At 41.6% G+C, this 15554-nt stretch overlaps 1 protein-coding gene across 5 annotated transcripts in view; it reads left to right on the forward strand.

Annotated features, from left to right (window-relative positions):
• The window catches only part of Dnm3 (dynamin 3), a 462700-nt gene that overhangs the window by 364293 nt on the left and 82853 nt on the right, over nucleotides 1-15554 (forward strand). For all 5 annotated transcript variants that reach the window (XM_057769381.1, XM_057769378.1, XM_057769379.1 and 2 more), the window contains one exon: nucleotides 8738-8849. In XM_057769381.1, coding sequence (XP_057625364.1) covers nucleotides 8738-8849 — 112 coding nt within the window. The remainder of the gene's footprint in view (nucleotides 1-8737; nucleotides 8850-15554) is intronic.

The following is a 15554-nucleotide window of genomic DNA, read 5'->3' on the forward strand; positions in this document are numbered from 1 at the left end:
TTCACCTCAGGGGTGAGCCTTTCTCCCCTTCTTGCTCAGCATCGCGACAACCTTCAGTTCTTCCAACTGTAAAACACATAACTCGGTTTCAGAGTGGAATCGTTCTGAAGCTCATATCTGCATGATTGCAGCCGAAATAGACTAAACAAAAAAAAAAATGCAGTCGGTACAAATTGCTGTGGGTTATCTCTGCAGCTACAACATGTGGTGAGAACCTGGAAGCTTCCTGGGCAGAATTTATGAGCCTTCCAGTAAATCAGCCCAGCTCAGTGTCTCAGACCTGTGTCCAGCTCCCCTTGGCTGTCTAGACACAGCCTAAGATGAGGCTTCAGAAATGGGTAGGGACAATGCTGCCAAAGCCACCAGAAGCCTTTGACCTTCTTCTAATGTTTCAACCAGATAATTATTTTCCCTCTCAAGAATTTGGCTGTCCTTTAAGGGGGGAAAAAATAAGATTTTCCATGTGAAGAAGCCCTGAAAGAAAATACTCTGGAGAAAGGTCAGTGTGATGGATCCAAAACTGGATTCCTCAGAGCTGCTCACAGAGTATGGAAAGTCTGGGCCCACTCTGCTTCTCCTGCCTTCCAGCTGGCCAGGGGCTCTCAAGAGGACCTCCCCATCTCAAAGGAGCCCTTGCTGTGCACTGGACGTAGTTCCGAAAGAAGCAGCAGCTAAAATTAGAGAATGGGCAGTGATTTAATTAGATCGTTTCAAAGTACTGCATTTTTTTTTTATTCTCTTTAAATAACCTCTCACCCTTTCGGCCCGAGAGCAAAGGTGTAACCTTTCTAACTTTCCAACAATGGATTTTTATCCTTGTAAGTAGACGCGTATTTCCTCTAACTCTATCCCAGCTTATTTAAAATTACTTACTCTACTTCTTGTGGCTTCTCTCTTTAAAGTTTTATATTTTGTGTTGTCTATAAAAGTCAAGAATCTGGTCAAAAATGGAAAACATGATTTTAAACATAAGCACTGTCCAGGTTTATTGCATTCTGTTTTCATTTCCTGATGTATTATTTCACACATTCAGTCATTGTATAGAGGCCATATGCCAAGGGCAATGGGAGGTCCTTGTTCTACTGTTTATCTGGCCCATGATCTGGGCGAAGTACTCCAGCTCTCTCTGAATCTGTTTCCTCATCTATGAAAACAGTTCTCTGGCCCAATTATCAGGGTTTCCACAGAGATTTAGTGGGATAGCTTCTCTCACAAAATGGTTTATAAAAGCAAAAACAAAAACCAGTTTTCCCTCTATCCATTGCTGTACCTCAAAAGTCAAAACTACTGGAGCTTGTAAAATTCATAACTGAACTGAATTAAAATATGTATCAGTGACTCATCTATACCCACGAGGATGGCCCAAAGAAGCCTCTGCGCATCTCCTGAGATGCTGCATTTCCTGATGTGCCCACCAGAGTCCAGACGTCCAGCTGTGCTGTAAAGCCAACTCAGAAATGAGTCCTAGAAAAATGGTCCAAATGGGGAAATCCTGACAATAAATATTTACTCAAGATAAACATGATAAATACGAAGTTCCTCCCGAATAATTGCTTAAATGGAAAAAAAGCAAACCCAGAAGTGAAAACAAAGTCAAGTTCTTAAAAGACACAACAGCAGTGCTTAAATAATCTAGGCCAGTACTTTTAGTCAAATCAGCCAGTACTGTGGGGGAAAGTGGCAGCCTCAAAATGCCTCGATAAGTCAGAGGTTGATATTTTATTTTGTAGATTTATCTTATGTGTATGGGTGTTTTGCCTACATGTACCTCTGTGCACCACTTATATGCCTGGCCCCCACAGTGGGCAGAAGAGGGCACTAGATGCCCTGGAACTGGAGTTACACACAGCTGAAGACCACCTTCTGAATGCCGGAAATCAAGCCCAGGTCCTCTGGAAGAGCAGGCAGTGCACCTAACATCTGAGTCTTCTCTCTCCAGCCCCCAAGGGGTTGTTGCTTTATAACTGAGCATCATCTATGCAAAAATGAACTCAAGAGTGATGTGCGAACTGAAAGATGATCAATTTCACCTAGAACTGGGAACTGCTGAAAAATGTCAAAGCCAAAAAGGCAGTTTATTTCTCAATGTAAACAAAGGAAATAGTAAAATAAAGATTTTTTTTTAAAGCAAAATGGGTCTCAGCATGACAAAGCTGAGAGCAAACATAAAGCCATGACAAGAAATAAACATCACAGAGACTGTCCTAATCAGAGGTGATGGTTTTCAGCTTTGGATGAAAAATAAAGTCCAGTTATACTTTTTGGATTTCTGAGCAAATAAGTGCTTTGAAAAATAAAAGAGGTAAAAGTTAAAAAAAAAAAAAAGCCAAAAGAGAAAAGATGGGGATGTTAGGTAAATGCAAATAAAAGTGAGAAGCCATTGACGTAATAGATAATAAAACGTTGGGTTCTGTTTTATACTATCAATGATGGGACTTTAAAACAAACAGCATCATTTAGGCTATAGGTGGATCAGCCTCTCTAATGAAATATTTTTAAGGATTTGGTGGAGAATCACTGTTAAGTCACAAAACTCAGGGAGTTATTCAGTACTTCTGGGTGTTAACTCAGTCTCATGCCTACACCTACTAACTGCCTAATCTTAGCTTTGGGCACCATGTAATCAGATTAAGAATTTCTACACATTTTAAAGGCTTTACTCCTAATTTTCCCATTTCAGTTTCTACATTATTGTTAGTACTTTGAAAAATCTGTTGATTTTTGTGTACCCTGAAGTTAGCAATGGCCTTTTAAACAAAGTGACTAGTTTGATCATAGTGCTGTGGTTTTTAAACTACGTTTATTTTATGTATGTATGCTTGTGTGTATGTACGTACATGTGGGGAGGCATGTGTCCGCCATGCTGTACACGTAGAGGTTGGAGGAGACCTTTCTGCAGTCGCCTCTCTCCTTCCACCATGTGCGCTATCTCACTGGCCTTTAGTATGTATTTTGTTACATTTTTGGATATGGCAGATTATTAGGATTTTATTAATTTCTTTTATACTCTGATGTCACACTACTGGGTTCCATATAACATCCGGTTTCGATATTATTTCAGTTTTTTCTATATTTGTAGCTGTGGACCCTTCCTTTTCTCTTTGGGGTCTTGCATACTTTCCCCCATTTCCTCAATATTTAGGATTATGTGTAGTAGCTCCTGGGAAGGGAACAACACCTGTGGGTGTGTTTGTCCTATGTGTCATTTTTTATTATCTGCTTCATCAATAATCTTAACCTTCATGAATTATCTGCTTTTATGTCTCAATCTTTTAAAGATTTCCACAAAGAAACACTGACTTTTCCTTTTTCTCTTTCTTTCCTAAAGAGTAAGATATTTGGGGTCATCCAGTCTCCAGGAGCTGTGCACTGCTTCCCCTTAGAGTTGGGAAGTATTTAGATTTTATTACTCTCTATGTAAGTCATATTCTTACTTTGTATGTGATGTAAGGACTATCCTTGAGTACATAGTTCAAGTTTGCTTTTTTATCTTTTCTTTTTTTTTCTGAGACAGGGTTTCTCTGTGTAGCCCTGGCTGTCCTGGAACTCACTCAATAGACTAGGCTGGCCTCGAACTGAGGGTCCAGCTGCCTCTGCCTCCCATGAGCTAGCGTTGAAGGCACACACCTCCACACATTTTGTACTTTTCTCTGTTGGAACTCATTCCTCTTTCTTCTATTTCCCCTCCCCTTCCTACAACCATTTATTGTGAGCAAAGAATATGATGTTTAAAGTTTGTCCGGTCTGGTATTGTGTGTGTGTTGTGGTCTAAATAGTAACTGATTTTTGTAAATGTTTTGTGTGTAATAGAAAGTATTTTTCTGAACATCCTAAGTGTTATCTATCCCATCTCACCTTTCCTCCCTCTGTGTAGCACTCCCTTCCCCATCTTCCAGACAAGTCTTCCACCCCATCTTTTCTGTTTCTGCCTGGCATAGCACCACATTCTACTATTTCTATCTCTGGAACTGGCACCCCCACCCCACGGTCCCTTTTGACTTTCCTGGTATCTCCAGTTACTGCAAGTGAGATATATATATTCACCTCTAAAGATACATAGATAAGATCCACAAATAAGAGAAACTGCTGTGCTTGGCTTTCTGGATCTCTGTTACCTCAGTATAATATTTTCTAGTTCTATCCATTTTCCCACAAGTTTAATGTCTTCATTACCTTTTGAATAATATTCCATTGTGTATATATACAAAGTTTTCATTATTCATTCATCAATTGAAGGACGCTTAGATTGTTTCCATCACTAGATCTTCAAAACTGCAAATTCTAGTCTCAACAGAGATCAATCATCTCAGTTCCAGGAAATCTGTCCATGTACATTGCCAAGCCCTTGTTGTCCTGTTTTCGACTTTCCAACAGTCTTCTTTCTTTCTCTGGCTGTTTGATCTTTTTTATGCCTTTGTGTTCCTTTGTTCATTGTGGCATAGGTTCAGCTGTGGGTGCTTTGAGTGAACTCTTCTCATGAACATGGAAAGTCAGAGACAAAATCATAGTCATCAAGGATGGGAAACAGTCTGCATGCTATCCATCTACGGAGGCGTGGGGGGGGAGACTTTTTTCTACATTGGAGTAGAGAACCCTTGCTCTGCAAGCCTAGGTGCTCAGGAGCAGCGGATAAGGCCCACTGGACAGTTCTGACATCATGAAAGGATGATGCTCCTAATGGTCTGCTGCATGCTGCTTGTCCTGGAGCCCTGCCCTGGGCACAAAGCTCTTTTCCATCCGCAGTGAGGAGACACTCTCACTCACGCCCTTCTATGCCCATGCACCAATCCTAATATTGGTTTGACTTGAGAAAAGAGGTGATACTTCTCTTGAGAGGACAGTGTAGAGGGAACAGAGTAAAATTAAGCCACCACCTTTTCAAACTCCTCTGGGGGAAGTAGTGATGAGCATAAACGTGGTGCGCGCACTGTCTTCATATGTACCGGCTGCATGGAAGAGCAGACGGTCATCAGAATAAATAGCAGAGTGTATATAAAAGATTATAGGGAGGAGGGAAGCAGGCAGGAAGGAAGGGGCAGAAGACAGAGGAAAAGATATGCAATTCTGAAATTGGAGCCTTGATAAGAGACGGGAAGAAAATAAGGTGGAATAGAAGTTTGGAAAAAGAAGCTGACTTGGTAGGGACATTGTAGAAGTGATGTCTGTGGGCATGATGACTGAGCTGAGACCCCCCTTCCCTCAGTAAGGAGCAACTGCTGTGCAAAGAATTCTGGACAGAAAGCAGTACCTACAGCTGCATTTGTAGGCCCAACACACCTGACACTTTCCAGAAACCAAAGAGGTGTGGTAGCTAGGGAGGGAAGAACAAAGTGTCAAAGACGCCAGGGATGAAAGCAAGTGCCAGCTGGAAGTCAGGTTTTGTGAGCCAGCACACCAGCGGTGGTGATTTGAATGAAAATGGCCCCCATAGGCTCATAAGGAGTGGCACTATTAGCAGGTGTGGCCTTGTTGGACTAGGTGTGGCCTTGTTGGAGGAAGTGTGTCACTGGGGGCAGGCTTTGACGTTTCAGAAACTCAAGTTCACTTGCTCTTCCTGCTGCAGCCTGCTAATCCAGGACCCAAATGTAGAACTCTCAGCTTCTTTTCTAGTACCATGTCTTCCTGTGTGCTGCCATACTTCCCACCGTGATCTCAATAGATGAGCCCTCCTAACTGTAAGCCAGTCACAATTAAGTGCTTTCTTTTAGAAGCATTGCCATGGTCGTGGTGTCTTTTCAGAGCAATAAAACTTTAAGACACCACCTGTAGTCTTTATTCTCAAATGCGTACAATCATTAGAGTAAAATAACAGAGCCGCGTTTTCAGGAGGCCATAAGGATTAACGCATAGAACCAATGGAAAGGGCAGTGTGTTGCTGGGAGACCAGCAAGGAGCCTGACATAATAGTTCAGAAGACAGCTAATGGTGAGGTGGTGGCTCATGTCAAAGGAAGGCACTCCTTAGTGGTAAGATGGAAGTGCAGTGTGTAGATATCAAAATTATCTGCGTCATCTCTGGGTTACACCACAGCTGCCTGGAATAGGGAGCGGGGCAGAAAGGCGAGCTGAAAGTCACCAGTTGCTCACATTGCTGTTTGTTTCCATGAGATCCTCAAGTGGAGAAGCTGTGTGACTTTACCTGTACGACTCTAGGCAAGGTCTGGACAGAAGACTCAAACTTGACTGCCTTCTGGGCTTAGTGGAAATAGGACTGCTAAGCCCAAACGAAAACATGTCAAACAGGAATAAGCAGAAAAGAAAAATACTGCTATTATCCATTGAAACTGAACTGGTTTTTTTCTGAAAACATGACAGTAATATCCCCAACTATCCATCAAATAATCATAAATTTTCATTCTGTAACTATAGAAATCTTCAAAAAAAAAAAAAGCAATAGCAGTAAATGTGAGTCATGGGCGACATGCCATTTATGTTGGCAAAAGCAAAGATGAAATTATTTCATTACTCTAGAAGGTTCAGTAAATCATTATACATTTATACTGATGAATGCTATGTTTCTGTTTCTAAAGACTTTATGGCATATAAATGACCATGATGTAACAGTAAGTGAAAAAGAGGGACATGAAATGAATAGAGCTTGTGCTGGGTAGTTTTATGTCAACTTGACACAAGCTGGAGTCATCTGACAGGAGGGAACCGAAGTTGAGAAATTGCCTCTATGAGATCAGACTGTGGGCAAGCCATTGTGGGTGAGGTTATTCCTGGGTTCTATAAGAAAGCAGGCAGAGGAAGCCATAGGGAACAAACCAGTAAAACGTGTTCTCCCGTGCCTTCTGCTTCAGCTCTGTCTCGTCGTACCTGAACTAACTACTTTCAGTGCTGAGCTATTACCTGGAGTGTAAGTGAAATAAAGCCCTCCCTCCCCACGTTGCTTTTGGCCATGGTGTTTCATCACAGTAATCCCTTGACAGAAATTGGTAACAGGACTGTGGAGAACTGCTGGATAGACACGAGCAAGTTGTTTTCGGGAGGATTGTAGAGGGACTTTGGAACTTTAGGCCAGAAAGGTCATTCATTGGGTTTTCAATGGCTTTTTCAACAGCCCAGTGAGCTGTTCAAACCTGGCCTGGAGGATTAGAGGATGGTGCTGAAAGCAGTGCAGGTGATGGAGGCCTAGCTTGTGACGTTCTAGGTCAATGGTCCTCAACCTTCCTGATGCTGTGACCCTTTAACACAGTTCCTCATGCTGTGGTGACCCTTGACCATAAAATTTCATTGCCACTTCAAAACTATAATTTTGCTACTATTATAAATCATAAATATCTGATCTGCAGGATATGTGACCCACGGGTTGAGAACTGCTGCTTCAGAAGCAGGCAACGTCTCTATTGGGGACTTTTGATTTTTAAATTAAGAATCTGTGGTTCTGGTCAGCTGCGGCTGAGGAATCAGCCACTATTAACAAGAGACCAGTAAAACCTTTGCTTTACTGGGACAATTGATGCTGGCCAGCTAGAATTGAGAAATTAGTGATGATTAAGAAGAGACCAGCATCACTGAGGTGAAATCTTCTGGGAAGTGTTTCCTCTGGGTCAGCACCCAGAAGTTGTGTTCAAGAGGTGGCCAAGGTTGTACCTTGTGCTGACAGCTGACCTTGTTAAGAGTCTCTTGGCTGGTATGGGTTTGAAGACATGAAGGGGTCATGGAGAGCAGCTGAGGCTTGGCATTGTGAGAGACCAAGGCAAATCATGGCTGAAGGTACAGCCTCAGTAGCTGCTGAAGCCCTGGATTGAAGGGGTCGTGCAGAGAGTTGAGGCTTGGCCCTGTGAAGAGAGCCCAGGAGAGACTATTGTTAAAAGAGCAGCCCAGTTGCAACAGGAGTCCCAGCATTCTGGAGACCCCAGCATTCTGGAGACCCCAGCGCCATGGGACTAAAACAATGCTAGAGCAGACAGGAGAAAGAGGGAGGCTCAGCCCTATCAAAAATGGTCAGAATGGAAAATTATAAGAAAACAAGGTTATCTATAAGCAGTGGAACATGCCTGGTTATCCTTATTCTTGTTCTTTTGTCTCGTTTCCAAATTTCTAGTTTTGGTATTCATTACATACTATGTGTCGTTTTATTATCTGGAAGAAAATAGAAAACTCCAGCGTTGTCCTGGTTATAATTGACACCAAGAGGCACTCACCTCTCAGTATGAGTGACCAGGCTTTTCACACCCAGAGGAGTATCTGTTCCCTGAATATAGCCAAGTCGTAGGTTTTGGGTTTTTTTTTTTAGACTTATAGAATTATTATTATACTTTTCCAAGTTTTATAAGCTATTATATAGGAAGAAAACTGACCTAATTACTGCACAGTGGCAAGTGCTTTCTCCAGAGCACAGCCACCCATCAGCACATATCCCCAGTGTTGTGGACCTAGGAATGGAACACAGGGTCTCACCTCTGCGAGGTAACTGTTCCCCCACTGAGCTCCTTCCTCTTCACTCTTGGAGCAAAAGGAAGATTGTAATTTTATTTCTACAGGCTCTTTAGTTTAAATCTCAGCACTGTAAATAACTGTGAGATCTTCCCTGTATGATTTACTAAAAAGAATCCTCTGAGAAGTACACATTGGAGCTCACTTGTTATTTTAAAATACAGTGAGCAGCTTGTGCTCTCATCCAGCGCTTTTCAGGGAACTAACCTTTGGAACTGTCATCAGTGTCTGCAGCGCTCTGAGATCATTTTGAATTTGGTTCATAGCTAAATGCATGTATTTTTTTTTAACACTAGGAATGTATACAAAGACTATCGTTTCCTGGAGTTGGCCTGTGATTCCCAGGAGGATGTGGACAGCTGGAAGGCATCTCTGCTAAGAGCTGGGGTCTATCCAGATAAATCTTTAGTAAGTTGGATTTTTTTTTAATCTAAAAAGTACCATTGCATACCATGTTGAAGAAAATGCATCAATTTCTCTAAGTTAGTGAAACAAATACTTTTAAATTTAATTTGACCCCTTCTATACTGATGCTGCCTTATTATTTATACATGAGTATTTTGATGCTTTTTTCTCCATCAGATTTCTTCAAAAACTAACCAATGTATCTGATAAAGAAAATTCCCATTCTGCTTCAAAATATGTGCTTTTAGAAAGATTTTATTTATTTATTATTTTATTTATTTAAAAATTTGATGTCTTCCATATATTACTTCACAGCTGGTATAATACTAGTACACTATCATTCATCATAATGATTATATTGTGTGTGCTTATTTTTATAAAAGCTTCTTCTACTATGTCAGTATTACTTGTATCCCTAGTTATGTCTGATTCAGACTCTGGATAATGTCACTATGAGTGTGAAGAACAGAAAAAATACATAGCTCTTCCCACTTATCTTTATTAATATACTTCAAGTGTCTGGGAGACACTTCTCTCCTTGTGTTAATAAACAGACCTTGTCTTTGTGCTCTTTACAAAATGTAATGCTACACAGACATCTCTGAAATTAGACTTCAGAAGTCCCTCTGTTGTCTTTGCTCACACCAGCCAACACAGTGTGCCGGCCTTTCACAGTCTCGCTCTTTCTCTGATCTTCTCTCTCTCTCTCTCTCTCTCTCTCTCTCTCTTTCCTCCTCCTTTCCTTCCCTCTCTTTGTCTCTATCCTTTCTTTCTCCATCCCTCTCCACCAACATGCTGCTCCCTATAACTTGCCACAAATCCACATCTCTTCTCAGAACTAGCCTGCTAAGATTGACCCCTGATGACTTAATGCAGCGTGACCTTCACAAGTGCCTACTTGGCTCTCTGTGCCGACTACTTAGCCTATTTAGCTTCCCCACCTTTTATTTCTAAAATGAAAATAGTGGTAAGTTTCCTATAGAGTGGCCAGTAAAATGCAGTAAGACAATGTAAAGAAAACGCAAACAGAAACATACCTAAGTGAACACTGTTAATTTCATGTATAAAATTATTATGATTGCTATCATTTTCATTATTAACAACTTCTTTTGGTACCCAATGAAGGTTAAGATATTATATAAGGCCCTGGGAAGATTTTCCAGTCTGTAAAGCTCTTGTTATACAAGCACAAGTACCCGGATTTGAGGCCCTAGAATCTGCATGAAAGTTAAGCTTGGTGTCTTGCACCGGTAATTCCAGTGCTAGGAGGTAGAGATGAGAAGATCCCAGGGTTTTTCTGGCTAGCCAGTCTAGCCAAACGGGAAAGTTTCAGGTTCAATGAGAGACCCTGTCTCAAAAATAAGGTTGAAAGCCATTGTTGAAGACACCCGACACCAACCTCTGACCTACACAAACATACAGGAACACACACATGGGTACATGTACATACACACACACACACACACACTGTTTATATTATAGCCTAGTAGAATTGTGCTTTGTTTTTTGCTGTTTTCTAATTTCCAGATATACTTGGTAATATATCAAAGTATGTTTTAGGTCATGACTTTTTAAATTATACATTTTTAAGTGAAATAATTAGATGCTTAGAGAAATTATGTGACACATGTTGGTGAGGAAAAAATAGTTATGGAAAAGAAAAATTTTGTATCTGTCCATGAACTGCTTTCATAAATCTATATATTCATGGGCTCATCCATAGCTACATAACAAGAAGCCAATCTAAGAAATATCTTCTATGTTTTATTCTAATACTGCATTTCAGGCAAATCTCGAGTCATGCTGCACAGTTTGCTTGGACTCTTTGAGTGGAACCTTCGTGTGCTCTCCAGTACACATGGGGACCAGTCACTTAGGAGATGGAGGCAACTGATCTTCACTGCACATCAAAAAACAGAAGGGAAAATTAAAGCTGGCAACATGTGCCTACTGTTGCTCTCCTCGGTTTCCTTCAAGGATAGCGTTGGTGTTTTGTGTGCACTGTGTGGTCTCTCAGGTTCTGCTCCAACAGCTACCTGCCCTTGCTGTCTGATGGCAGCCTGCTGCTGAGACCAGTCAGGTGTTCAGCTTACAGACTTCATTTGTGAACACACTGAATTACATATAGAAGTGATAGTTTCAGGTAGTTCACGCGGAAAGATTTGATGAAATCAGATTAGCCTAAAGACTGATATCATTAAGCAAAATTTTAGAACTTCTGAATGGTATGTTTCGCTTTCATGTCAATGGACCACCGAGTCACTAACAGATCAGTCAGTTGCTTCCCTGGTAGAAAAATAGTTCTGCTTTCTATACAGACATCTCTATTTGACTGGGGAGAAAATCCTAATCTATAAACTATGCGTGTTTAGGGGTGATTATGTGATTGGCTAGATATGCACATATGTATGCATGTATGTATCTGTACATGACATGCATGTATGTATGCACACGTGTGTGTGTGCATGGTGTGTGTACATACATGTATACACATGATGTATGTAGAGGTCAGAAGATAACATGAGGGAGCTGAACCTCAGATGCCTCCCTCCTTTTTGCTTAAGACAGGCTTGCTCATTGGCCTAGAAAGTCCCCAATTGGACCAGGCTAGCTGGCTCTCAGCCTCCCGGGATCTGTCTGTCTCTGCCTTCCATCTTGTCTTGCTAGGTAACAGACATGTGTGCCACCATGCCTGGTTGTTTATTTGGATTCTGAGGGTTCTGAACTCGGGTTCTCTTGGTGGCAAGGCAAGTATTTATGACTGAGCTAGGAAAAAATTCTATTTTCATCATTTTAAGCATGGTATAATTTTGATATCATTTAGATAAATATCTATCACTCAATTTGAATAAAATAATGTTTGAGGCCAATTAGTTTGTTACAGTTTCACATGTACAATTGTAAATAATATCCCCACTGTGTTTTCCATTGTCTCCATGTAATAGATTATTTTATGTTGCTCACATCAAAATGTTTTGTGACCTTGTTTCTTGTCGCCTAAAGCATTTCTCTGGAGATTTTCTTTTTAAAAACACATTTTTCCTTTTGCATCCCTTTCCTTTTCTAACTATCTCTTCTTTGGATCTTACCTCACCTAGACTTGCAGACTTAGCCAAATGTAGGGATCCTCCTGTCTCCACTTCTCCATCACTGTAATCACAGGCCACAGCAAGACTTTAAAGGGTGCTGAGCATCTGAACTCATGTCTTCATGAGAATGGGGCCGGTACTTTGCCAACAAAATCTCCTCTGCGCCTATTTCTTGTAATTCTACTTCCTTTGATTATTGAATTTAAGTTAGGATCACTATAAGACTATATGATGTTAAATATACAGGACTTTACACAGTCTCAAAATGAAGATGTTTTCAATGGAATGTCTAGCTAACTTCAGAATAAGAAACAAATTGTGTGTGTGTGTGTGTGTGCCAGTGGTTAGGAACTATTAAATCTCTCAGACTATTTTACCAACATATGTGTATAAACCCTTTCTCATAAAATTGATTATAAATAAAAGTGAATTGATCTGAGCAACACGATCTGATAAACATGACTTTTGGCCACACTATTGTTGGCTTTCCACACGACACTCAGGAATTCTAAATTGCAATTATTTTGAAACACGAACCATGTCGTGGCTTGGGGTAGAGATGACAGCAAATCCATTCTTGGGTTAATCCTGCTGCTGCTGTGTACTGGGCACCTTGACCAACTCTCCACTCATTTACACTTTTCTAAGATCCAAACAGCAGCTTGCTCAGAAAGAAGGTTCTGGTGCCTTATAATTAGCTCCCAGTCTGCAGCTGGTGATTGTGTTCAGGCCTGCATGGCCTTTATCACTCTTCAGCCTCCCAAATGTGCATACAAAGCTGCACTTCTCAATGTTACGATTAAATTTTCTTTGGAAATTGTTGTTGGGATTTGACTGTATCAGAGACAAATTTCTCCACGCTGTCTAGGGAGCCTAGTGTGTAGAGGGAGTCCTGTGATGCCTGGGGGACAGGCCAACCTTTAAGGTTGAATCAGGAAGGCAGAGCTTAGCGCAGGACCTGTCAGGCAACCTAAAAGCCTCACTCCTGCTCTCAGACACTGGCCCTCCAGCCATGGAAAAACGTGAGATCCAGACTTGCCCTGGAGATGATTTAGTGTGAAGTCAGTTAATCAAGAAACCTCTGAGCGTTTTAAAGAGCTCCTATTCCCTGCAACACACACACACACACACACACACACACACGTTTCTATACAGAGAGGTTTCTGTTCCCTCCAGTGTGAACCAGTGTGAACTGCTTCTTCAGAAGCTAAGCATAGTGGTAGAATGAGAAAGAGCTCTGACCCCCAGCTTTCCCGGTGAAGTAGGAGCTCTGCAATTATAAGCAGCGTTTTTTTCAACTCCTTGTAGGATGAAGCGGTCTTCCACTAAGATTCTTTGGCACCTCAGAAATAAGTTATTTTTAGAAGACTCTACAGTGACTTTTCCTCTATGTCAAATAATAGTTAAAAGAAAGGGTCCCTGTGTCTTCCCAGGCAGGAAGAAGAAGAATGGTCATGAACTTCCCCAAACATTTACAAACGTGATGACCACACATACACGTCATTCGACAGTCTTTGAAAAATGGGAGGGCCCAACATTTCACTACACATGGCTGTTTTCCAAGCAGTGCTTCACCCAGAATTTGGAGCCACTGTGTGTCCAGTTCCAAAGGTCTTTCTGTGGAAAACAGTTCCAAGGGTTTAAACATATACTGTTGTCAACTAGAATAGTGGGGAGCATTCTAAAACATCCTCCAGCATTCAGGACTACAACGCCTCTCACCAAATAGATGATTGGGAACTAACCGAACAAAACATCAACTGGCCAGGTCGTGCCACGTCCTCTGCTTCTGTGTTTCTTTTATTTAAGGATCAGGGCATCCTACACAGTGACTTCATTGTTGCTGCTACGTGTTGAGCCATCTGCCACCGAGTGGGGAAGCCAGTCATCCCCTAGTGTGTAGAAATACTTGGTTGAACTCCTGAAACTGATTTCCTAGATCAAAAGCTGCTCTGCTGTGGAATGCAATAAACTCCATCTGTCTGAGGTATTTTCAGAAATACTGGTCTTCTTAAGAGAGCTGAGGTCCTATTATTCTCTAAAATAGCCTCTACTCATGGTAAAATCCCCAGAAGGACCTTTACTGCCTTTCTGAATGGTTGGCACCATCTTCAGGAAGGATTCCTTTGGGCTTGGTTTTGTTTATTCTTTTTTCTTCATTCATTCTTGTCTTTATTTATGTGTCTGATAAGTTGGTGTGTTAATAAATGTGCTGAGGCAACCCACGATACTTAAGAAACTTCTCCACATGATTTTATCAGTGCCTTTATATTTTCCTTTTTAAATATGATGGTTGCAATGGTCCCTGGAAGAGCGATGGTTTTCTTAAGGTCACCACCTGGCACTGAGCTCAGGGAAAGCCTCTCCAGGGATCATTGCCTTCCCACTCTCCCAGAATATTTCTTTGTGTGTTTTCTCCCTTCAACCGAAAGGCAGATGCCAGCTCTCTGAGCTGGCCTGTTCCTCTCCCAGTTTTCCCCTCTGGTGCACACACGTCTCTCACAGCTCTCTGCAACCTCACATCTCAGTGAGACGTTTCTGCTGGACCCCTGAGAGGAGAGCTCAGATCTGTTCCAGGCTCACATCCCATCACGTCTCCCCCACAGGATCTGACCTTGCAAGGACTCGGGCTGCTCTGGGAGTAATGAATCACCGTTTTATTTTTTTAGGCCATATGTGAGTTAAATTGTTTGAAGTAAATCATACTCTCACAGCTTCAACTTGCAACAGGAGAGTCATTGCCTGCCACTCACCACTGGCTGCTCTGTCTCCACACACAGTGGTGCTTTTAGAAATGTCTACGTTTTTGTGACTAACCTTTCCAGATCCATTTTATTGAATGAGGACTGGTGTTTATGTTGGCTGAAGCCCCACTATACAGTCTTGGCTTCCCATGCCAACCCAAGACAAAAACTCATAACTTACCAAAGAAAAGAATGGTGTAGATGGAACCTGTACCTCGTTCTGCTTCCTCTGTTGCCCCAAGCCAGCCACTTCTTTCCTTAGCACTTACTTCCTTTTTTAAAAAAATTTTAATTCCACCTTCTTTGAAACCAAGGATGCAGTGCTTGTTTAAAAAACGTACTGACTGATGAAATTTTCCACTGCTTGGCATGTTGGAGGAGGGGCTGTCAGGAAAGGCAAGCCAGCATGCTAACTTCTCTGCCTTTTATGCTAGCGGTTCACTTATTACCAATTCAAACCAATTCTTTCTGGCTTGGTTCCTATACCCCAAGTATTCTGAGTAGAAAGCAGGGGAGGGGGAGCGGGGAAGCAGGAATCTCTGCTCTTGTAAACGCATGATTTCACTTACCCTACATGGATTCCTTGACTTGTGCGTGAGCTCTGGATATATACAATGGGATGTCAGCAGAGTTCAGTTATTCATTTGGATTCTGATCTAGCAAGAAAAACCTCATAATTTTAAAATAAATCTGTATTTAACATATTTCTCTCTCTTTTTTTCTTCCTGTGGCTGCATGCACAGGGAAGCAACAAAGTAAGTTCTCTGTCTTCTTGGAGCTCTTCTGTCCCTCCAGTCCCTCCTGCTGCATGTGTCTTACCAAGGCTGATTCTGTGCACGCTGGAATGGCTGCCCTCTGCTCTTGTACAGGGATTA

The sequence above is a fragment of the Chionomys nivalis genome, chromosome 5, assembly GCF_950005125.1.
Source record: "Chionomys nivalis chromosome 5, mChiNiv1.1, whole genome shotgun sequence".
In the NCBI taxonomy this organism is placed as follows: domain Eukaryota; kingdom Metazoa; phylum Chordata; class Mammalia; order Rodentia; family Cricetidae; genus Chionomys; species Chionomys nivalis.